The 24,714-nt window shown below is 39.2% G+C and overlaps 1 protein-coding gene across 1 annotated transcript in view; it reads right to left on the reverse strand.

Annotated features, from left to right (window-relative positions):
• The window catches only part of ATP13A4 (ATPase 13A4), a 142,638-nt gene extending 128,825 nt beyond the window's left edge, over window positions 1–13,813 (reverse strand). Inside the window, exons 1-2 of the mRNA XM_007948019.1 lie at window positions 13,748–13,813; window positions 10,623–10,796 (exon numbers count right to left, since the gene is read on the reverse strand). Of these exons, the coding sequence (XP_007946210.1) occupies window positions 10,623–10,796; window positions 13,748–13,813 (240 nt within the window). The remainder of the gene's footprint in view (window positions 1–10,622; window positions 10,797–13,747) is intronic.
• Window positions 13,814–24,714: the final 10,901 nt, after the last annotated feature.

The raw sequence follows: 24,714 nt of genomic DNA on the forward strand, positions 1-24,714 counted from the left end.
GCACTATGCTACCAGAGCTATAACAAATGCTAGTTTGTATATGGCTTTGTGTCTCGTTTTTCACAGCATGTTGTTCCTAAGATTCTCCAGTAAATCAAAACTTATTTGCCTTTTCAGGAAACTTTAGAATCTCTGAGAGTCACTATATTTATTTTCCTCTCTGGAAAAGAAGTGTCTTTAGCTAGAAATGGCTTCTTCCACCAGAGTCTGTTTCCCAATTCCCTTCCAAGCAGTTAATGATCTGTAAAAATCTTAAATGCACCACAGGAGCTACCATTTTAAATAATTGGGTTGTAATGCAAATAATCCAAACTCTTTACTTGGCAAATCTCTAGACCTTTTTATACCTCAAGTTTCATAAAGCAGGCTTGACCTGTTCTTCATCAAGAGAATTAACCAATCCATCCTTGAATTCTGAAATAGTAGGATTTAAAATAATTCAAGGGTGCATTTCATAGAGGTGAATGTACACAAAGGACCCATGTTCAACTTGGACAGAGAAACAGAGGAGGAAACTTGGGTATTTTGTTTTATTCCTTGTGGTCTTGTGCTTTCTGAACCTGAAAATGTCAGACTAGCTTTTATATTTGAATGAAGCAAATGATCTTTGCGTATCTTATTCCAACCTTTTGCTATAAGCACCTCATCCCTTGGAAAGTAAAGCAGTGTAACAATCACTTTGAGTTCAGGCAAATGCCATGACTTCTCTTGTGGAAGAGTTTCACTACACATATACACACACACACATACACACAAAATGTACTTCTGAGCTTGCATTAAAGAGACCAAAGTAACCCATTACAAAGTTTCAAGGAGATCTGAAGAAGACAGTACTTTCTACTTTGGAGACGGATACATTGCAATGCTAAAAGGTTGAACTCTAAGGGCTAAGGTGAAATACTTCAAGAATTAGGGATAACATAATAATAGCTTATATTTTTCAGGCTCTTTGTAAAACACTTCACTACGTTCATAGATGCAGAATATTGCCAAAATACAAGTTTTCCCATGTTTAAGTTATCATTGTGTTTTCCCTTACTCTTTCTCTCTCTTGCCAAGACCCATCAATGCTCTTATCACCCTAATCCCATATTTCCATGAATGCTTAGCTGGAAAAAACTGCTATTACCTAGGATTTACTTATAAAATACATAGAGAAAGAGAAAGTTCTAGGTTTTGGAGAAATCTCACACTATTTATTTTCTCAAAACTCCTAAGACAACAATAACAAAGCCAAAGCAGTGAAAGAAGTTATACGACAAAGGCTATGTCTTCACTTGTATACAAAAAATAAAAGGGCTACAGCAGCAGCAGCTGCTGCAACTTAAAAGGTTAAATGAGAAGTTTAGGGGGCAGTGAGTTTAAGATAATGGTGGTGAAACAATTTGGAAAAGAATGCCAAGAATATTTGCACAATAACTTGAATAATATAATCAATGCCACTGAGTTGTACACGTGTAAGTTGTTGAAATTTTGTATGAGTACATATATTTTCACCAAAATAAAAAAAATAAGGATCTCATCATGCATTTTGGGGGAGATTTTTTTTTTCTTTTTGGGGGGTTGCAATTTTTTTCTGAAGGGAGAGGAGCAGTGGGTTCGCTGGCTCATTGCCTAAAACATCTGGAGATACAGTGTGTAGTAGGAAGTTAGCCAATGTTTATTGAATGCCTACATGGCAGGCATGGTTCTCATCTCCCTAAAGTACACATATCACCTCACTAAGCACTCACACTTAACAGAAGAGGAAATGGAGGCAGAGAGTGATTAAGTAACTTGCCCATAGTTATACAGTTTATCAAGAGCAGTGCTGGGAATCAAACCCAGGCAGGCAAGCTGCAGACTCTACTCTTAAACTGCTTCACAACACTGTCTCTAAGGAGACTGATCACTGAATAGAGAGGAAGATCTCTAGTTCCAAACTTTGTTTTTACTTATTACAGCTATGGGCCCCTAATATTTCATCTAATGTCTCCATACTTCCAACTATAAAATGGACCCCCAAAAAAATCTCTACTGCTAGGGATCTAATGAGGCCACATGTGTGCAAATATTTTGCAAATTCTAAATCACAATATAAAGGTTCTTATATTATAAAGGATAATGGCCTTTGAACTACTTGTCTTCACATGGAACCATTTCTTAGATGATTGTTGTTGTTAGGTGCCTTTGAGTTGGTGCCAACTCATAGATACCCTATGTACAACACAATTTAACAGTCCTTGCTATGCTGGAGTCCATCCTTCCAACCACTGTGTCAATACATCTCATTGAAGGTCTTCCTTTTTTTCACTGAACCTTTACTTTATTAAGCATGATATCCTTCTCCAAGGAATGGTCCCTTCTGACAACATGATCAAAGTAGGTGAGACAAGTCTGACCATTCTCGCTTACAAGGAGCATTCCAGCTGTTCTTCTTCCAGGACAGATTTATTCGTTCTTCTGGCAGTCTGTGGTATTTTCAGTATTCTTCACCAACACTATAATTCAAAGGCATCAATTTTTTTTGGTCTTCTTTATTCATTGTCGAGCTTTCATATGCATGTGAGATGATTGAAAATACCATGCCTTGGGTCAGATGCTCCTTAATCTTCAAAGCTACATCTTTGCTTCTTAACATTTTAAACATGTCTTTTGCAGTAGATTTTCCCAGTGCAATATGATGTCTGATTTTCTGACTGCTGCTCCAAGTAAAATGAAATTCCTGAGAACTTCCATCTTTTCTCCATATATCATGATGTTGTGTATTAGTCTAGTTGTGAGGACTTTCATTTTCTTTATGTTGAGGTGTAATCCATACTAAAGTCTTTGATCTTCATCAGTTAAGTGCTTCAAGTCATCTTCACTTTCAGCAAGCAAGGTTGTGTCATCTGCATATATCAGGTTGTTAAAGTTCTTCTTCCAATCCTGATGCGACATTCTTCTTCATGTAATCCAGCTTCTTGGATTATTTTCTCAGCATACAGATTGAATAAGTATGGTAAAAGGATACAACAATGATGCACACCTTTCCTGATTTTAAACCATGCAGTATCCCCTTGTTCTGTTCAAACACCGGCCCATTGGTCTATGTATAAATTCCTCATAACACAATTAAGTGTTCTGGAATTCCCATTCTTTGAAACATTATCTGTAATTTGTTATGATTCCTACAGTCGAATGCCTTTGCACAGTCAGTAAAACACAGGTGAACATCTTTCTTGTATGCTGTTCTTTGCTTTCAGCCAAGATCCTTCAGACATCAGCAGTGGTATCCGTTGTTCCATGTCCTCTCCTGAATCCAGCTTGAGCTTCTAGCAGCTTCCTATTAATGTAATGCTGCAACTGTTTTTTAATTGCCTTCAGCAAAATTTCATTTGCATGTGATATTAATGATATTGTTATATAATTTCCACATTTCATTGGATAACCTTTCTTTGGAATGGGGACAAATATGGATCTCTTCTGGTCCGTTGGACAGGTAGTTGTCTTCCAAATTTCTTGGCATAAATAAATAAGTGCCTCCAGCACTGCATCCATTTGTTAAAACATCTCATTGGTATTCCATCAATTTCTGGAGCCTTGGTCTTTTCTTCCTTTCCTGTCTTTTTAATGACTTTTGCTTTCTTCACATATGATGTTCTTGATGTCACCCCACAATTCATCTGGTCTTCAGTCATTGGTGTTCAATGTGTAAAATCTACTTTCCAGATAGTCTCTAAATTGAGATGGGATATAATCAAAGTCATATTTTGACTCTCATGGACTGTTTTGATTTTCTTCAGCTTCAATTTGAACTTGCACATAAGCAATTGATTGTCTGTTCCGCAGTCAGCTCCTGGCCTGGCTTTGACTGAAGATATTGAGTTTCACCATTACCTCTTTCCACAGATGTAGTTGATCTGATTCCTGTTTTCCATATGGTGAAGTCCATGTGTAGAGCCACCATTTATGTTATTGAAAAAAGGTACTTGCAATGAGTAAGCCATCGTTCTTGCAAAATTCTATAATATGATCTCCAGGGTCATTTCTATCACCAAGGCCATCTTTTCCAACTACCAATGATTCTTCTTTGTTTCCAACTTTCATGTTCTAATCACCCATAATAATCCATACATCTTGATTTCATGTTTGATCAGTTTCAGACTGAAGAAGTTGGTAAAAATCTTCATATTTGGATTTATTGGTTGATGCGTACATTAGGCATATGGAAAAGTCTTCCTTGTAGGTTTGTGGATATTCCTATTCCTGTACGTCAGGAAAGATCTTGAAATACTCTTTTTGATGATGAATGCAACAACACTCCTCTTCAATTTGTCATCCCTGCATAGTAGACCACATGATTGTCTGATTCAAAATGGCCAATACCAATCCATTTCAGCTCACTATTGCTTAAATGCAACACACTGCCATGGAGTTGGATCCAACTCATAGATTCTCCTCCTTGGGTTTCCGAGGTGGTATCACTACAGAAGTAGATTACCCAACATTCCTTTCCAGGAGTGACCGGTAGATTTGAAGCGCCAGCTTAAGATACTGATCTTTATGCATTCCATTTCATTTTTGACAACTTTTAATTTTCTTTGATTCATACTTCATACATTCCATGTTCTGGTTATTAATTAATATTTGGAGCTTTATCTTCCCATTTTGAGTCATGCTCCATCAGTAAATGAAAGATTCCAAAGCTTTATTCCATTCATGTCCTTAAGGTTGACTCTACTTTGATGAGGCTGCTCTTCTCCAGTCATACTTTGAGTGCCTTTTGACCTGAGGAGCTTGTAGCACAGCACTATATCAGATAGCATTTCACTGCTATTCATAAGGTTTTTAGCGGCCATTTTTTTTTTTTTTTTTTTTTTTACAGAAGTAGATGACCTCTTCATTCACTGTTCATCTTAGTCAGGAAGCTCTGGTGAAACCTGTCCACCGTTAGTGACCCAATGATAGCATAGCCTCCAGCCTCACAGCAACACACAAGCCACCACAGTATAACAAACTGATGGATAGTGGTAGGCATAGCCCACTCAGAGAGTTTAGCCCACAGGATCTCAGGAAATTTTGGCTGAGTATTTAGTGAAAAAACAAGTTGAACTGGGAAGTGGGGGAATGGGGTTTGGGAAGATGAAGTGTGTACCTAAAAGAGATAACTACCTAAAAGAAGAGTTACTTTCTCAACTATGGCATTTCACTGTAGCAGTTTTGTAATAAAGTGCTGAGAGAAATGGTGAGATTATTCATGTCATATTCAGTTCAATTCATATAACTGAATTAAATAAGAATTGAGCACCTGCTATGTGGCTGTGTGGTAGGTATTGTGGAGGATGAAAAGTGAGCCACCATCACTGCCTTTTTAGAAGCTGATAATCTAATAGAAGAAAAGGAATGTAGTATCCCAAAACATCAACAACAACAAACCAAACCCATTGATGTTGAGCCTATTCCAACTTGTAGCAACCCTAGAGGACAGAGCATGGCTGCCTCATAAGTTTTCCAAGGCTGCAATCTTTGTAGGAACAAATCACCACATTTTACTCCTTCAAAGTGACTAAACCAAAACCCACTGCCACCAAGTCGATTTTGACTCATAAGAACTCCCATTGAATTTCTAAGGCTGTAAATCTTTATGGAATTAGATTGGCTCATCTTCTTCCTATGGAGCAGCTAGAGGGTTTGAACTGCCAGCCTTCTGGTTAGCAGCTAAGTAGCTTAGCCACTATGCCACTAGAGTTCCTTTCGGAGTGGCTGGTGGGTTCAAATTGCTGACCTTTAGGCTTACAGCTGAGCACTTAACCACTGTGTCACCAGAGCTCACAGTGAAAAAAATTCCTGGACTTGGAGAGTCAGAAGACTTAGGTTCAAGTTCTTTGCCCACACTACTCCCTCTACCTATGTTATTCTTTCTCTGTGCCCCTCCCCACCAATCACCATCACCTTACAACTCTTATCCTCTGAATCTCAGGGAAATTTTCCTGATTTTCTTCACTGACTTGGTCAAAATTCTATCATAGGTGCTATCATAACAATATACCTTTTCTGAGTTCCATTTTTACATTTATTTGTGTAGTGATTCCATGAGATCAAAGACTCTGGTTTTACTAATCATAATATTCCCCTCTCCTCTAAGAGTTATATAGCTTCCTCTAACCATATTTATGACATGATGGGAGGATGACTGGCAGGGAGAAGGGAAGGAGGAAGAAAACTCCTGGCTTTAATGATTACTTGGTTGCAAAGTAACTTGTTCTTTCTGTTTCCTCATCTGTAAAATGGAACTCATAACGTGTATTTTCCAGAGTTGTTATAAGAATTAAATGAGATACTTGATGAGATACTATTCATAACTGTAAAGCCAATGGCATTTTAATACAAGGCACGCTGTGGAAAGCATTATGGCAATCAAAGATGAGAAAAAAAGCTAAAAGAGAATGAAGGATAGGTGATTAGTTCCCTTTGGAATTGGGGCAGAGAATGAATTAATATAGACTTAATAGAGAAGGAAGTATGTGGCTGAGGCATAGCTAGGTTTTAGTAAGTAGAGATAGAACACCTACTTTCTGTATTTACAGACTACTCTGTGTGTGTGTGTGTGTGTGTGTGTGTGTATGTTAACCCACTGCCACTGAGTCAGTCCTGACTCATAATAGTCCTAAAGGACACAGTAGAACTCCCCCATAGGATTTTCATGGTTGTAATCTTTATGGAAGAAGATTGCCACATCTTTCTTCTGTGAAATGGCTGGTAGGTTTGAACCACTGACTTTTTGATTAGCAGCTGAGCACTTAACCACTGCACCACCAGGGCTCCTTGTGTGTGGATAGATAGAATCTGTTTTGTTCATACCTTATCCCCAATGTCTATAACAATGTCTGCTGCATGATTTTTGCTCAATAAATATTTATTGAATGGATAAATAACTGAACAAATGAAGAGAGAAAGGAATATCAATGTAAATCTTAAGGATAAAAGTATGGGCAAAAGAAAGTGTCTGGTTTACTCAGAAAAGAGTACTGATATGAGTATCTGGCCTTCTAGAGACCAAGGCAGAGGGGAGGAGAGGGGGTACCTATAGATCCAGTAAACACAAATATTGCTAACTGATGAGAATTTTGCTGGATTTGGGAATTTAAATGCCATTTGCATGGCGGATTTGTGGAATTTCTGTTTTCAAACTAAAGGGCCAAGCACTGATGCCTTCCTTAGGTAAAACTGAAAGGAAAGTGCTCCTCATTAAAACACTTTAAATTAAAAGCCTGAGTCAGTCCTAATAACTTATCATCACAAAGCTCTCCTCTGCATGTCATGGATGTTTGACAGCACGTGACATATAATGACGGTGAAGGAAAAAATGTGCTTATGATTATAATAAAGATGAAAACTATGGAAATCATCAGGGGCGTCTGAATTCAAGATGCCTGTGAATGCAAATCATGTTATTTGCATAGATTTGTGGCAGTACTACAGATATTGGTTGAAATTCAGAAGTAGATGAATAATGAATAAAATGCCATTTTTAAAATCATAAAATAAAAATGTAATGACTCTTATCTTTTGGAAAAATTTCCCTCTTAGAGGCATTTAATAGAGGACAAGGAACTGAAAATAAACTGGGTACTGAAGACTTTTAATATACCATGGCCTTTTTTTTCTTTTTTATGTTAAGAAATGACTTCCTAATCAGTATATATGATAATGATCTGTAATCTTACCAGTGTGAGATTGATGATAAATATCAAGCATTGATTATTTAATAACATGAAAAAATGATACACATAGGAGTCATCCAATCCTCTTCAATGGGAAGTTGTTATCATTCAGCTATTGCAATATAATTCAAAAAAAAATCTTTTTAAGGTATCATTTTAATGCAAATAACCTAGCAGAAGACTTTTAAACCACTGATGCCTAAAGCTTATTTTTACCTAAGGCTCAGGTAGTAAGAATGTTTGAAATAATTGCATTCTTGTCTAATTACATAAAGACTAATTTAGAGTCTCATTTATTTAAAGAGTGTTTGGTATAGCAAATACGTTTAAAAGACACACAAGAGCAGGTAGTTAAAACTTAAAGTTGCAATAAAGATGTAAAAGGAAAGATTAAAATTGGTTTAGACTTCTCTGATTTGTTGTGGAAGGGCAGTAAAGTGTGAGAGAGCTTTAACAGACTTTCAGAGATGCAGAGAAAGAGGCAGGACAATGCACCACAGCTCCCTAAGGCACCAACACTGTTTTGAGCCTTTCCAGAATATGTCCGATTGCACAGCTGACCACAGGCAACTAGGAGAGTTGACCTGGTTGAGTGTGGATGAGTATGCATGATTCCCAACCATTGGGCACTTTCACACGTGTCCTTCCTGTGTGTTGTGTGTGTGTTTATACAGCAGTGAGCTTTGTGGTTAACCACCGCAGCCATTGGAGCTACTAGAACAATAACACACACACACAAAAAAAAAAAAAAAAAAAAAAACTTCAAAGTAGTCTTTGATAATGCATTTTAGAGTTTGCAAATGACTTTTACATAGGCAATCTCAAGTCATCCTCATACCCACCCGAGAAAGAATGAGTTCTGTCCCTGCCCCAGAAATACACTCAGGCTGTGTATAGGAGGACCACTGAAAACATTTTGCTAAATCTAGATCATTCCCCCAAGACTATATTGGCTGAGTCATAAAGCAAATGTCCAGGCCTCTCCCAAGGACTAAGTGAGCAAGTGAGCTCAAAATGTGAGTGTTTCTCAAGGTATAGTCCCTTACTAGAAGCATTAATACCACCTGGAACATTGTTTAAAATGCAAATTCTTGGGTCCCAATCCAAAGTTAACAAATCAGAAACTCTGGGGATGGAGTCCAGCAATCTTCTTTTTAATAATTCTAAAGATGCTTCTGATGCTAGCTAAAATTTGAGACACTCTAGTCTAAGCATAGTTCAATAAACACTAGAAGCTGGGATACATTTAGATTAAGTCACTCATTCATCTATGAGTTTGGGTAAATTGGGTCATCTCTCCAGGTATCATTTCCTCACCCTCCAAATGAAGAAGTTTCACTAGGTGAGTGCCATGTGCTTCTCTCTCCCATATATTCTGTGAGCCTTCATGAAATGTGAATTGAGGCAGCAATGGAGTAGCTGCTCAACATCATCAACATGACTTCCTTTAACTCCACAATAATCTCTGGCTGTGTTAAAGTCTTGAGGTTTAGTCTCCAAGTATCTCTAGTTAAGTTATAGTTGAACCTGTGAGTAGATGCCTTGACTGTCACCTATAGCATAGTTAACGTGCCAGTTAACATTCCAGTTAACAAGACTGGCACACAAAGGTGATTCTTGAAGATATCAGGAATCAGAAACGAGGGGTCAAATAAGGGTTTTCTTTTAACTTAAAAAGGTCGTACTAGAGTAGGGTGATCCTAAACCTGATCATTTCTGAGTGTGTCTTATAAAAAGAGCAGAAAAGACACAGACACACAAACACAGGGGGAAGACAGATGCCACATGAAGACCTATCTTCAGGCAAAGAAATGAAGGAAGGAGCTGACCTAATGAAGTAAGTCAAGAAAGACAAAGCTTCATTCAATTCTCAATTTTATTGAAGTTGAGCTCTAACTCTGATTAGGTCCAAATACCAATTTTATTTTAGATTAAAATATGGATTTTAAAAAAATGTTTGCCAATTTTAAGACTTGTTTATCCTCTTTTCTTGCTGCATTATATGGAATGTTAATCTAAAAAGATTGCTAGATATAAAAAGAAGCTGAATCCAAGTAGAGGTCAATCTACCAAGACTCTACTTGTCATTCTTGGCCATTTGAGGAAACCCCTGGTGAAAATCAGCCAGAAAGGGGTCCTTTTTGAGACTACACTTTCACTGTCATCAGTAGGGCTATCCAATTCAGTCTGTCAGCTAACACATATTTGTGGGTCTCCTACCACAAGCAGGAACTAAGGATGCATCAATTAACAAGTTAGGAATGGTCCCTACTCTGGAGTATACAGTCCAGCAGGAATGACAGAATGCATGTTATAAGAAAGTATCATGGGAGCAAACACAAAGTAACTAAGCTAACATCAGAGGTTTATAGCAGCATAGAGAGTCAATAACTCAGGACAAAATGGTTGTGCCTTTACCTGAGATTATCTGCACGATGCAGCACACTTCTTTCAATAACTGTGGGTCTCTCAAACCAACAGAGAAAGACATCATTCTTCCTAGAGCAGGGTTTCTCATCTCCTTCCCAGCTTGCTCTTCCCTACCTCTGTAGGTAGGATAAGCATGGATAAGGCCAGATTCAGGGGAAGGGTCAGTGTGAATATTGCAGCCTGTAGCCTGGTTTTAGTACTTCCCACTACCTGTTACTTTTAGCTATTTGCAGGTTATTCCTGCTCTGATTTAACTATATTCACATTAGTTTTTTTTCACAAAACTGATACTTGTAAAAGAAAAACCTTATGAAGTAGGTCTCCCTAATCAAATCCAATTATACACAAATCACTGAATGTTTGGTAAATGTAAGACTGTGGACTGTGATGAACCTGGGACTGGAGTCCCCCCCTGCCACCTGCCTTATGCAAATATCCCCACAGTTACCCCATAACACCATGTCCAGAAAAAAGAGCCACCAGGTATAGAGCCAGGTATACACTTACTGTTGTCCTCAGCAACACAATGTCTGCCTCTTGCAAGGAACATGGGACACAATGTGCCCATACGTGCCAAGCTGGTCTCCAGTAAAACACCAAGGGGAGGATCCCAAGTGAGAAGATGGATCCAGCAAGGCAAAGAGCTTTCCGGCAGGCTTGAGTCTGATAGCCAAATATCTCCTGGGACAGAACCAAAATGATCCCAAATATTAGTTAAGTACAATAAACAGTAAATCAATTTTATAACTGATTTTAGCTATAAAACTGGGGCCAGGGAGTAAAGAACTTAAGAAGGGGGGATACAGTGAGGGATTCACAGAGTGGAAAAGGAATTCTGATTAAAAAAAAAAAAAAAAAAGAGAGAGAGAAGCATTATCCCAACCCTCCAAATGTCAGTATAACTGGGTGTCATGGATTGAATTGTGTCCCCTAAAAGAAAGGTGAAAACCCTAACCACTCTATCTATAAATAGGATGTTGGTTGGAAATAAGGGTTTGCTTTTATTAAGTTAATAAGGTTGTATTAGAGTAGAGTGGTCCTAAAACTGATCACTTCTGAATGTGTCTTATAAAAAGAGTAGACTAGACATAGAGACACATACACAGGGGGAAGACAGATACCACATCAAGATCTGTCTACAGGCAAACAAATGCCAAGGATCACAGGCTGTTGTTGTTGTTGTTGTTTGTCGTCAAGTTGGACCCGACTCATAGCGATCCCTCCTTGGGTTTCCGAGGCAGTATCACTACGGAAGTAGAATTGCCCAATCTTCCTTCCGAGGAGTGGCTGGTGGGTTTGAACAGCCAGTCTTCTGGTTAGCAGTCAAGTGCCTTAGGCAATATGCTACCAAAGCTCCTAGGCAAACACCAGAAACTAGAAGAGAGGGTCACAGTAGGAATTGACTGATCAAAGTCCTGATTTGGACTTTCAACCTCCATAACTGTGAAACAATAAATTTCTATTCCTTAAAATCTCCACCCACTTGTGCTGTATGTTTTTGTTATGGCAGCACTAGGTGAGCATGACACTGGCATATTCCATTTCTATACTTCTGAGCACCTGGCTAGCTTGTGCCAACCACTGTGTTTAGATATGTTGCTCTATTTAAGTCTCTCAGTCATCTGCTGAATAAGATAATATTGCCATAATTTTGTAAATGATGGGACTGAGTTCAGAAAGGCTGAATGACCTGCCCTAGACTACATAGCTAGGAAGTTCTGCTGCCAAAATTCAAACTCAGATCTATCAACCTCCATGTCTTCCATTTGATCCATAGACTTTAGTAGATATAACAACCGAGCCATGGAATGGAAGTAGAAGAGGGCAGCAACCAATGATCTCTTTGGCCTGGGACCAGTGGTCTCACGGGCAGGAGGGACTTGAATAAGGTCCTGAGGTCACAGTCAGGATCTGGTGAAAGATTTCACAATAGGAAGATTAACACCTCAATAGAATTTTCCTTTTAGAATTTGGGGTAGAGCTACACATTCCCACTGTCCTATGTTTTTAATGAGAAAAAGAATCTTACATCAGGGAGAAAAACCATAGAGACTATTAGGTTGACTTCAACTCACGTTTATATGGAGCACCTGCTATATGCCATGAGGTGATATTAGGCCCTGGAGCATATAAAAATGAATAAGATATGGTGTGTACCTCTAGTAAATTTACTACCTGGACAAGCTTCTTTCTCCTAAGTAAAGTTCGGGACAAAATGGAAAACCATCCCTGAAGTTTATGACTTCAGTCCCACAACTTCACCCTCAACACAATGGGTGTATTTCAAACCCATTTTATACTGGATACAATGCTTAAATTTGAGAGCTAATAGAGTATATTGGTTACAAGCACAGTGTCTAGACCAAGCACTTTGGTTCAAAGCCTAGCTCTCTCTCCCACTTACCAGGTATGTGACCTTTGGTTAGTTATTTAACTACTTTATCCTGCACTTTATTTATCCACAAAGTAGAAGTGGTGATAGAACACACCTCACTGGGTTGCTGTGAGAATTAAAGTTGATATGTCTAAATGATACATAAGCATTCACTATTACTGCTGCTGCTGCTGCTACTATATAATTATTATTACTGCTTGGCCCCACTTCCCCAACAAAGACTGCACTTCTACCACTACTTTATTGGCACATAGATCCAAGAACTCCTAGTTTCGTTGTTTTGCTTTTCTAGAATTGCCTCTTAGGATGACAAGGAAGTTAAAACATGCAATTTTAAATCCACCAGCTTCTCTAGCTCACCTGATAAATATTACATTAATGGAATCTGTTATGTGCCATCGAGTCGGCCCCGACTCATAGCGACCCCTCCTTGGGTTTCCGAGGCAGTATCACTACGGAAGTAGGATTGCCCAACCTTCCTTCCGAGGAGTGGCTGGTGGGTTTGAACCGCCAGCCGTCTGGTTAGCAGGCAAGTGTCTTAGCCACTATGCTACCAGAGCTCCCTAATGGAATCTATTACTCAGTTATTACTGGTAATAAGAGCTATTATTAGCAACTACAATAAGTAGGCCTCTTCAATAAGTACTTTGCACATACTCTACCTTTTAGATTAAAATAACTTTCCCAAGCACAAAACTAATAAGTAACTCAAAACTGGGCCTGCAATCTGGACCTTTCAGCCCCGGGCTTTGTCTGTAGTGCCTCCCTGCTTTGGATGTCTAAGTGGTTCCCAGATACAGATAAGGATTTTCTCTCTGCCTGCAATGATTAAAGCACTCAGCTGCCAACCAAAATGTCAGTGGTTAAAACCCACCAGGCATTCTGTGGGAGAAAGATGTGTCAGTCTGCTTTCATAAAGATTTATGGCCTTGGAAACCCTATGGAGCAGTTCTGTTGTTGTTATATGCCGTCGAGTCGGCCCTGACTCATAGCGACCCCTCCTTGGGTTTCCGAGGCGATATCACTACGGAAATAGGATTGCCCAACCTTTCTTCCGAGGAGTGGCTGGTGGGTTTGAACCGCCAGCCTTCTGGTTAGCAGTTCTACTAGCTCCTAAAAGGGTCATTATGAATCAGAATCGACTCATTGGTAGTGGATTTGGATTTTTGGATTCTTTCCATCCAGGAAAGTTGATGAGATCTTCTAGAATTGGACCACAAAAGCACAGAAGAGTTACTTGGGAGTAGGGAATGTCAATGGAAGATAATGATCTGGTGGTTTCTACACTAAGTTTCCTCCTCATTCTGGCTTAATTTCAGTTCAATATAACAAATGTTTATTAAATGTCTGCCAAATAGCAGACATGTACTAGGCACAGAGATAAATGAGACACTGACTCCAGTCTCAAGTTGCTCATTAGTTTAGTGGAGAAGAGAGATGCACAAACCAGTAAGTTGAAACAAGGATAGAACAATGGAAGATTTATATAGAGAGATGAGTATATAAATTATTATCTCAAAAGTGCTATTAATAATTACAGTGACACTGCAGGGCTAGGCCAGAAGTGTCTGAGGCAAATCAGTCAGACCAATGCCTCCCTAGTTATACCAGAACGTTACTCTAAGAGCTTGTAATAATGGCTGATGACCAATCATATGTACATAAACCTGTAACCAACTTTTCTATGAAAAAACTAGAATGAGGATTAATAGTAGTGAATTAAGTTGAAATGATTTTAAGTGAGTTGCATTGTATTGACTATTGACATATTGGATTATAAATTGCAAAAATTAGTATGGCACTATTCATTATCTCTCTGTAGCAATTTACTTCATACATTTATGTAATGCCTTCTATGTCCCTAGGAGCTCTGGTAGCACAGTAATTAAGCTGTTATCCAAACAGTTCAGCAGTTCAAATACACTAGCTGCTCCATGGGAGAAAGATGTGGCAGTAAGCTTCCATAAAGATTTACAGCCTCTGAAATACTATTGGGTAGTCTACTCTGTCCTACAGGGTCACTATGAGTCAGAATCGACTAGATGACAATGGGTTTGTTATTATGTTTGTTTCGTTGGTTGGTTTCCATGTCCCTGAATATGCTTGAAAAACCTTGCTCCACTACCTTGTACTCTACTCATCCTCACCTCCTACAAAATTTGGTCAATAAGTCAAAAACAGAATATTGGGAAAACATCAAATGAAAATTACACAATGAAGTAAATTCATGGCAGAGACTATAGCCATTGCAGGATAAGACACTTTCTTTTTCCTTGACCCCTCCTATCTGCAGGTTCTTCTGTTCCTGAACATCAATGTCTTGGTTGTCTAAGGCTTAAACTTTGGTTTTCAAGTGTCCAAGCCTTCTCTGCTGCAAAATCCCTATGCTCAAGAAGTCAACCTGTGCTCCCCAGAACAATGGTTTAAACTATGTCAGCTAATAGAACCCTTAAAACATCTGTAGACATTCCTCTGAAAAAACACACATAACCACATACATACAAACTTCTCCATAGAGATTCAGGGGATTTGCAGAATCAGATAAGGGTCCTGTCCTAGAGGGTTCATAAGGATGCTTTTTCACAGTTTTTCCTCAGTACTTTAACTCAGGTCCTGTTTACTAAGCCCTTAGAAAAACAAAAGTATAAAAACTTGGGCACATGGCAATGCAGAAAATGGGGAAGGAGAATAGCTGTCTCTGGAGAAACATCACAGAATGATGTCATCACCCAGGCACCAAGTCCTGAGACTGGCTTCTGGCAAAACCACCTCTCATAGGACAGACTCAGGTTAACCACATCTCAGAGACTGCGTGTAATGAGACAGTGAGATGTATGTAACTGTCTCAGCTACCAGATATACATGTGTTGGTATTGACAGTGTTATCTCTTCATTGGCACCATCTCGACAGTGATGATGGTTCTGCCAAAGGAACCATTAGCAAGCAAAGTGCTTAAAATGGGCTCTGGAACCTTCTCTGAACATCTCCCATTTTAATTAACACATATCTTCTTTAAACATATTAATTCATTCAATCAAATTATAGTCAAGTCTGACTGTCCTGGGAGCCATTTAGTCTCTTTAAGACAATTTGGTTTTCTCTTTTATCTTTGTTAAACAGTTGAAAGTTTTTAAATATTTTTTTAAATATCTCAATGATAATCTCTTTCCCTTATTTTCAAATTCTGGGTATAAAAAGAATGTTTCACTATAATTTCCATGTGCTCCAGAAAATTATGCTAAATGAGTGCAATTCACATCACTGCTTATCCAAATTCAACCCCAATCCCTATTCAAGTTTTACCTCAATAATTTCTTGTTTGCCATTCTTAGTGCTAAAGGAAGAAAGCTAGTGTTAATCATCATCAAATTCCCTAAGTTTTCTCTAAGTTGTCTGACAGCTAGATCTGAGCATGAAAAGCTCAAGCTGAACTACTTACTCCAAAAATTTCCAACTGTGAAAAAGCATCCTTATGAACCCTCTAGGACAGGACCCTTATCTCAAAAAGAATGGTCTGCAAATAGGTTTTTCCTTGGCCTTGAAAGTACTTTTTAAAACTTCAAATTGGTCCCTCAGTTATTTTTACACAAAAGTTATGATTTCTGTCATTGCTTTGAAATGAATGAATTTGAAATGAATGAATGAAATTGCTTTGAAATAAATCAGAAATTATGACAATACGGTACCAATATTCTGTCATTATATTACCAAAAGACAGGTATTAAATAGCATAGGAAACAACCCAAACGCCTATCAGTGAGAGAGAGGATAATACACTGTGGTCTATAGTAATGTAATGTTAAGTGAAAAAAGTCAGTCCCAAGGGATTGCTTATAGCATGATAACTTTTTTATGAAGTTAAAACAACTGAAGTTTAAAATACACATTTAGAATACGTCTAGATAAAGGAAAACTGCATAGAAAGCAAAGCAAGGGAACTATAAACACATGATGCAGATTAATGGCAGGGCTTCAAACTGGTTCTTCTAAGTTCAGCCATGGCCGAAGAAGCAAAACCAAAATGGATCCAAATTTGTAAAATATACGTGTAAAAGAATGATAATGTAAACAAGAAAAATTACAGTTGAGGCCCTGCTAGAAACTGAACTTCCCTCTTAGAAAATGAGGGCAGCGTTTAAACAAACAATGGCACCGGCTCAAACATGGTGGTGACCAAGCGGCTTTGAAAGTGTGTTGCCCTCCACAGTCCTGCCAAGAATCTAGTGTCCTCCATCAGGCTCCTGAAAGGGCTCACTATGCCTCCCCCAAGTCTCCCATTATAGAATTTATACTTGTAACTTTTCCCATTCCAGTTACCATTCTGGTACACCCACATTTCACAAATTGGGATCTGCTCCAATTTTGCCGTGTCAACCATGACTGAGCCAGTTTGAATCAGTTCAAAGCTTCAATAATGGTTACCTTCAGTAGGGGGAGGACAGGGAATGAGAGGGCCATATAGTTAGATGTAGATTCTTGTCAAGGTCCTAGCTTTTGTTTGGGGTACAGAGTCATCACATTCTTATAAATACTTAATGCATACTGTATGCAGAAATTATTGAACAATACCAGTATTGTATCCCTTCACCATACTTATTCAATTTCTGTGCTGAACAAATAGTCTGAGAAGCTAGACTATATGAAGAAAAATGCCATATCAGGATTGGAGGAAAACTCATAAACAAACTGTGATATGTAAACACAACCTTGTTTGCTGAAAGTAAAGACTTGAAGCACTTATTGATGTACTGATGGAGATCAAAGACTACAGCCTTCAATATGAATTACATCTCAACATAAAGGAAACAAAACTCCTCATAACTTGTTCAATAGGCAACATCATGATAAACAAGGAAAAGACTGAAGTTGTCAAATATTTCATTTTATTTGGATCCACAATCAACACCAATGGAAGCAGCAGTCAATAAATCAAATGACCAATTGTGTTGGACAAATTTACTTCAAAAGATCTCTTTATAGTGTTAAAAAGCAAAGATATCACTTTCAAGACTAAAGTGTGCCTAACTCAAGCCAAGGTGTTTTCAATTGCTTCCTATGCATGCAAAACCTGGATAATATTAAAGGAAGACCGAAAGCAATGTCTTCGAATTACAGTGTTGGCAAACAATATTAAATAGACCATGGAGTACTAGAAGAAGGAACAAATCTTTCTTGGGAGAAGTATAGCCAGCATGCTCCTTAGAAGTGAGAATGGTGAGACTTTGTCTCACACCCTGGACATGTTATCAGGAGGGACTAGTCCCTAAAGAAGGATATCATGCTTGGTAAAGCAGAAGGTCAATGAGAAAGAGGAAGACCCTCAATTAGATGGATTGACATAGTGGCTGCAACAATGGGCTCAAACATAGCTATGATTGTGAGGATGGCACAGAGCCTGGTAGTGTTTTGTTCTGTTGTACATAGGGTCGCTATGAGTCAGAATTGACTTGACAGCACCTAACAACAACAATTGAATAATTAATTAAATTAAAGCAAATCAGCATGAGCAAATAATAAGAATGCTTCATGAATCAAGGATTATGAACAAATTCTGAGCACCTGCGGTCTTGAGGAGGGGGAAGAAGGAAGATAGAATCACCCAGTGTGGGTAATAGATGTTGCCTTCTAAATGGGCAGGTGCCATCTGGTACATTGAGGTTCCAACTATATTGTATTTTTCCCCATACTGAGGCCATATGTCAGATTATATTTCTCATCTTATATTCGTCCTACTCATTGGAGTCACCTGCTTCACCTGGTAGGCAGGTGTTTCTCAATCAGGGGTGATTTTGCCCCCACCAGGGGTTATTTAGTAATGTCTGGAGACATTTTTTGGTCATCGTAATTGGTTAGTAGTGCCACTGGCACCTATGGACACAGACCAAGGATGCTGCTAAACATCCTGCAAAGCATAGGAAGCTCTCTATAACAGAGTATTATCCAGTCCAAAATGTCAATTGTGTCAAAGTTGAAAAAGGCTGCTGTAAGTGTCTGAGTTACTCCTACATAATCTAAACAGGTCACTAGGTCCTACAGACTAGGATATCATCCTTAGCAACCAGAGAATTAGAAAATTTTTACATTGACATCTCTAGTGAAAAGGAATTCACATTTAATGTCAAATGACCACTAAGGTCAGTAGTGGCCACAATGCATTCCAACAACTCATTTTGCAAATGAGGTGTTAAGACAGGATGCAAATCATCCACATGGTTTATTCCTGCCTCCCTCTTCAACCTAGCCTCAGGCTACTCTCCCTCCATCTTTCTCTGCCTCAGTCATGAGCTTCTCCATTTCTTTGAACTCATCAAACCCTTTCTTGTCTGTGTCTTTCAATGGCTGGCTACATATCCTATAAAACCAGTTGCCATCAAGTTGACTGCCTGATGGTGATCCCACGTACAAGTGTACCAGAGTAGAAATATGCTCCATAGGGTTTTTTATTATTGTTGTGATGATGATGATGATGATTTGGATGAAAGTTTACAGAGCAAATTCATTTTCCATTCAACAGTTCATACACATTTTGTTTCATGACTTTGATTGTAATCTACATTACATAATGGCTCTCTTCTCACTTCTTCTGTGTTCGCCTTTACACTGTGTTCTTTCCTATGCATTCCTGCCTCAGAGCTACCTCCTTGTGTAAATGCTGCCCTTCTGATCACCCATGATTGATTGATCCAAGAAGTGTATCTACCTGGTGTAATTGTGCACCTTGTAGGCTTGCCTATTTTTGCACTGGAAGCCTTGGGAGTGAGTTCAATTCCAAGGCCTGAAAGGTGACTAGGGACCAATTCCAAGGTGAAAGGTGACTAGTCTCAGGGGTTTCACCATTTTCTATCAGGCAAATAAACCTGGTCTTTTTTATGAGTTTCAGTTTTCTTCCACATTTTTCTCTCACTCTATCCAAGATCTCCTATTCTGATCCCTTTTTGAATGGTTGACAGTGATAGCCAGGCACCATCTAATTCCAGTGTCAGGGTGATGTTGGATGCGGTTCCCATGGTCCACTAGTCCCTTGGACTAACTGTTTCCATATACCTTTGATTTTTTTCACTCTTCTTTGCTCTGGACAAGAAGACACCAATTGTCACATCTTAGATGACAGCTCACAAGCTTTTAAGACCCCAGTCTATACTCACCAAAACAAGATGGAAAACAATATTTTTGTATAGTATGTTATGCCAATTGAGCTTGACATCACCTGTGACCATGGTCCCAAACCCACAGGCCCAGCAACTCATTCCCTCAAAGTGTTTAGCTGTGGCTAATAAGTTATCATAACTTTGTCCCCTGTTAGCTCTTTATATAAATGGACATTCTTATGGCACATACAAATATATATGTAGAAATACTATCTACCAAATTTCTATATGGTCATGGGTATATTCCCTTTTGCCTAGCCATACATGATCATTCAGCCTGTCTATGGGAGCTCTGAGGAGCTCTGGTAGCATAGTGGCTAAGGCACTTGACTGCTAACCAGAAGGCTGGCAGTTCAAACTCACCAGCCACTCCTTGAAAGGAAGATGGGGCAATCTAATTCCATAGTGATGTTGTTGTTGTTATGTGCCCTCGAGTCGGACCCAACTCTTAGCTATCCGTCCTTGGGTTTCCGAGGCAGTATCACTACAGAAGTAGATTGCCCCATCTTCCTTCCGAGGAGTGGCTGGTGGGTTTGAACCACCAGCCTTCTGGTTAGCAGTCAAGTGCCTTAGGCACTATGATACCAGAGCCTCAGAAACACAAGAAGGGGTTGCGATGAGTCAGATCCGACTCAACGGCAGTTTTTGTTTTTTTTCATTACTGATAATGCAGTATTATGTGTGTAAAAGTGTTTACTTTTGTTGTCTCTACCTCTTGTACACTGCTGTGTGCCTTCCTTTTCCTTAGTGTTATTGTGTTGGTCACTGACTTTTGGTATATTGCCTTTCCCTTCACCCAAATCAATACTTGTGTCTTAGGTATGTAGGAAATTCCCCCTGCTGTCATCTCTGGTAACCAACAAAGAAAGTTTCCTTCCTCAACAGGGTTTTCAATGGCTGATTTTCCAGAAGAAGTTTGCCAGGTCTTTCTTCCTAGGTACCTCTGGATAGACTGGAACATCCAAACTTTTGATTAGCAGCCTAGTGTGGTAACCACTGGCACCACCCAGGTACTCTTTTCATTCTATAAGTCTCCTTTAAATGTTTCCTTCTCAAAGAGGTCTTACCCAACCAACCAATATAATCAAACTCCTTGTTATTATCTCTCACTCAGTCTTTATAATACTTTCCTACAACTTCCATAATTTTCTATTTGTATTTTCTTGACAGATTGTTTCTTTAAGTCTTTCTGCCTTTTTACCCTACACAACTAAGCTTTAAATTCTGTCAAATTAGGATTTATTCACATTTTTTTTTTACTCCAATTCTGTTACACAGCACCTAGTGTCTTATCTGCATGTTCTAAAACAAAACCAAACTCATTGTCATTGAGTCAATTCTGATTCATAGTGACCCCATTGGATTTCCAAGGCTGTAAACATTTACAGAAACAGACTGCCTCAGGGCAGAGTAGGTGGGGGGTTCAAACTGCCAACCTTCTGGTTAGCAGCCAAATGCCGTAACCACTACACCACCAGAACTCCTTTATCTGCATATACGTATATATGTATATCACTAGGAGCTCTGGTAGCATAGTGGCTAATGCACTTGACTGCTAACCAGAAGGCTGGCGGTTCATATATATCACTGACTCCTATCGAGTTGATTCCAACTCTTATCGACCCCTTTTGGGTTTCTGAAGCAATAAATCTTTACAAAAGTTGATTGCCCAATTTTTCTTCCAAAGAGTGGCTGGTGGGTTTTGAATTGCCAACCTTTTGCTTAGCAGTCAAGTGCCTTAGGCACTATGCCACCAGAGCTCCTTTATCTACAATAAATCAAAACAAAAAACAAACCCACTGCCATTGAGTCGATTTGCACTTATAGTGACCCCCATTGGGTTTCCAAGGCAGTAAATCTTCATGGAAGTAGATTGCCCAGTCTTGTTTATTCAGAGTGGCTGGTGGATTTGAACCACCAACCTTCTGGTTAGCAGTCAGATGCCTTAGGCATTGTGCTACCAGAGTATTTGCTAAATGAATGAATAAATAAACAAATGAATGTACTAAAGGAAAGAAGGAAGGAAGGAAGGAAATGGAAATTAATAAACCCTTACTTGCCTTGTCCCTAACTCAGCAGGCTCAGTTTGTATTCTCCTTTTGGAACTTCTAAAAATTAAATCAGTTTGTTGGGAGGGAGGGAAGGGATACATGAACAAATCCCAGCAATCTCTCTGGGTCTTTTTGGTCATTAGTAAATGTTAACTAATCTCAACATTTACATTACCATAAAAACCAAACCCATTGCTGTCGAGTTAATTCCTACTTATGGGAGCTCTGGTAGTATAATGCCTAAGGTACTTGACTGCTAACCACAAGGCTGGCGGTTCAAACCCACCAGCCACTCCTTGGAAGGAAGATCGTGCAATCTACTTCTGTAGTGATATTGCCTTGGAAACCCAAGAAGAGGTTGCTATGAGTCGGGTCCGACTCCACGGTACATAACAACAACAACATGGTAACACCGTGTGTTACAGAGTAGAACTGCTCCGTAAGATTTTCTCGGTTGTGTTCTTTATGGGGGCAGTAATCAGAACTTTCTTCCCTGAGGCCACTGGGATGGTCAGAACCACCAACTTTTAGCTTAGTGCAAAAAAAAGAAAAAAAGCTATTGCCTCTGAGTCTATTCTAACTAATAACAAACCTGTAAGATAGGATAGAGTAGAACTATCTCATAGGGTTTCAGAGGCTGTAATCATTATGGAAGCTAACCGCTACATCTTTCTCCCATGGAGCAGCTACTGGGTTCTGCTGACATTTGGGTTAACAGCTGAGTGCTTAACCACTGTGCCACTAGGCTCCCTTTTAGAATAGTAGTCAAATGCAAATTACACTTAAGTTAAATCTCTAAGATTAGGTTTCTTGAACAAGTGTTTCACATTTCTGCTTCCTCTTCTTTCTTATATTTGACCTCTAGGAATCGAAAAGTATTAAAGACAGGGCCAAGTTTCACAGACAGAGGCTAACCAAGGATCAAGGTTGAAAGGAATGAACTGATTTGGACATCTGGTGCCTACACTATCCTGCTCTGGACCAAAAATGTTTCTTCACAATTCCTTTGTGTGAACTTGTGTTAATACTTCAGCCTTGTGAGATAATTTACAAGAAAAATTACAAAACAAAAACAACCACCAAAACCAAAACCACTCTCCAACAATGACTATTTGATGAGTGAGTATAAAGTCCCATTTGGGTTAATAATGTTCACATACATTAAGCAGTGGCCTGAGAGTCTTGAGAAGAATCCTAGGAGTCAGGTGGCCTGGCCTCTGTTTTTGGCCTCATGCCAAGTGGTTAGAATGTCACTTAACCCAATTTCATTCCTGGCTTTAGAATGTCACCTTTCTTGTCATTGACTCCTGGTTTCTCTTGCCATAGCTTTACCTCGCACATAATTGCTATGGAAACAGCAGAATGACACCTATATCAGGTATTAAGACCCAGAACTGAGGAATGGATCATGAAAATGTTTAGATGTTGCATCCTCCAGCTTAAAGTCTTCAAGGTAAGTTTGCTTCCATTTAAACTGCCTATGTCTAAAGTTGGGTAATCTACTTCTGTAGTGATACTGCCTTGGAAACCAAGGAGGGGTCGCTATGAGTTGGGTCCGAATCTACGGCACAAAACAACAACAACAACAACATGTCTAAAGCCATGAATAAAAGAAGCCTGGTGGAACAGTGGTGCTCAACTGCTAATCAAAGTGTTGGCAGTTCGAATTCCCGAGCCATCCTGAGGGAGAAAAAAAAAGACTTGACAGTCTGCTTTCATAAAGATTATAGCATTGGAATCCCCATAGGGCAATTCTACTCTGGCATATAGAGTCACTGTGGATCAGAATTGATTTCATGGCACATAACGACAACAAGGCTCTGGTCAACCAGAGACAAAGTCCCACCCTTAAGGAGCTGGCAAAAGAAGTGATGAGTTCAAAAATGACTATAATTCAGGGCTGAAAATATTAAATGTCAGATGAAAAGCATAGGGAAAAGATATTATTGGGTTCAAATGATGAAGAGATTTGAGATGATTATTAGAAAAGGCTTTCCAGGAGAATTATTACTTGAGCTAGACTGTGGCATGCAAGTAGAATTTCAACAGTTGGGGAAGGAAGGTAGAATAAAGAGTGTTTCAAGTGAAGGAACTAGCCTGAGCAATGGTATGGAATTTAGAGCCATGGGGTGTCCTTAAGAACAAAAAGTCCATTTAAGGTAATACAGGGGTTACTGGTGTTATGGTCCCTGAGTGATGTAAGTGGCTAACACACTCAGTACTCACTGAAAGGATGGACGTTTGAATGCACCCAGAGGTGCGTTGGAAGAAAGACCTGTTAAATCTACTTGTGAAAAATCAGCCATCGAAAACCTTATGGAACACAGTTCTACTCTGACACATACACATGGGGTGAGTATCTGTTGGAGCTGACTTGAAGGCAAGTGGTTTAGAGGTATTACAGTGAACTGAGTTTTGTGTGGTTAGATATTGCACCTTTGGATACAGCTTAGGAATTCTGAGACTTGTCCACACTACAGCTAGAAATTGACACAAAAAAATAAAAAGAAGAAGACTTTGCAGAATCCTTGAAAACTGTACCCCCATCCTTCCCCCTCCACAACTAGCAAATGGACCTCCCATGGCTGCCCTAAAGCTAGTGTTCCCAGGCAAATCAAAGATGGAAGGAGCTGCCTGTGTCCATTTCAGCTGGGTGGCAGTCTGGTTCTGAAAGCAAGTGCAAGTCCTGTCCCACCAGGAGGTAGAACAGGTGCTCATGGGGCTTTAGTTTCCTTTCACAAATCAGTTTCCTTTCCTTGGCCCAGCTTCCAGCAAGCTGAGCTGTGGAAACTCCTCTTTGTCACATCAGTAGACTAGCAGGAAAGCAACCTGCCCCACCAGTCAGTGACAGGCAGGGTGGTGGCACCCTGTTCTGTGAGTCATTGTCCACCCAAACTTGGGCTGGACCTCATGAAAATACAGTGTAATGAATATCTTCTATTATGTGCCAGTCAAGCTAAGTATCTTTTTTTCCATATGCTGCTTTAATTCTCACAAAACTATA

The sequence above is a fragment of the Orycteropus afer genome, unplaced genomic scaffold (genome assembly GCF_000298275.1).
Source record: "Orycteropus afer afer isolate SDZICR_OR568_19922 unplaced genomic scaffold, OryAfe1.0 scaffold00198, whole genome shotgun sequence".
In the NCBI taxonomy this organism is placed as follows: Eukaryota; Metazoa; Chordata; class Mammalia; order Tubulidentata; family Orycteropodidae; genus Orycteropus; species Orycteropus afer.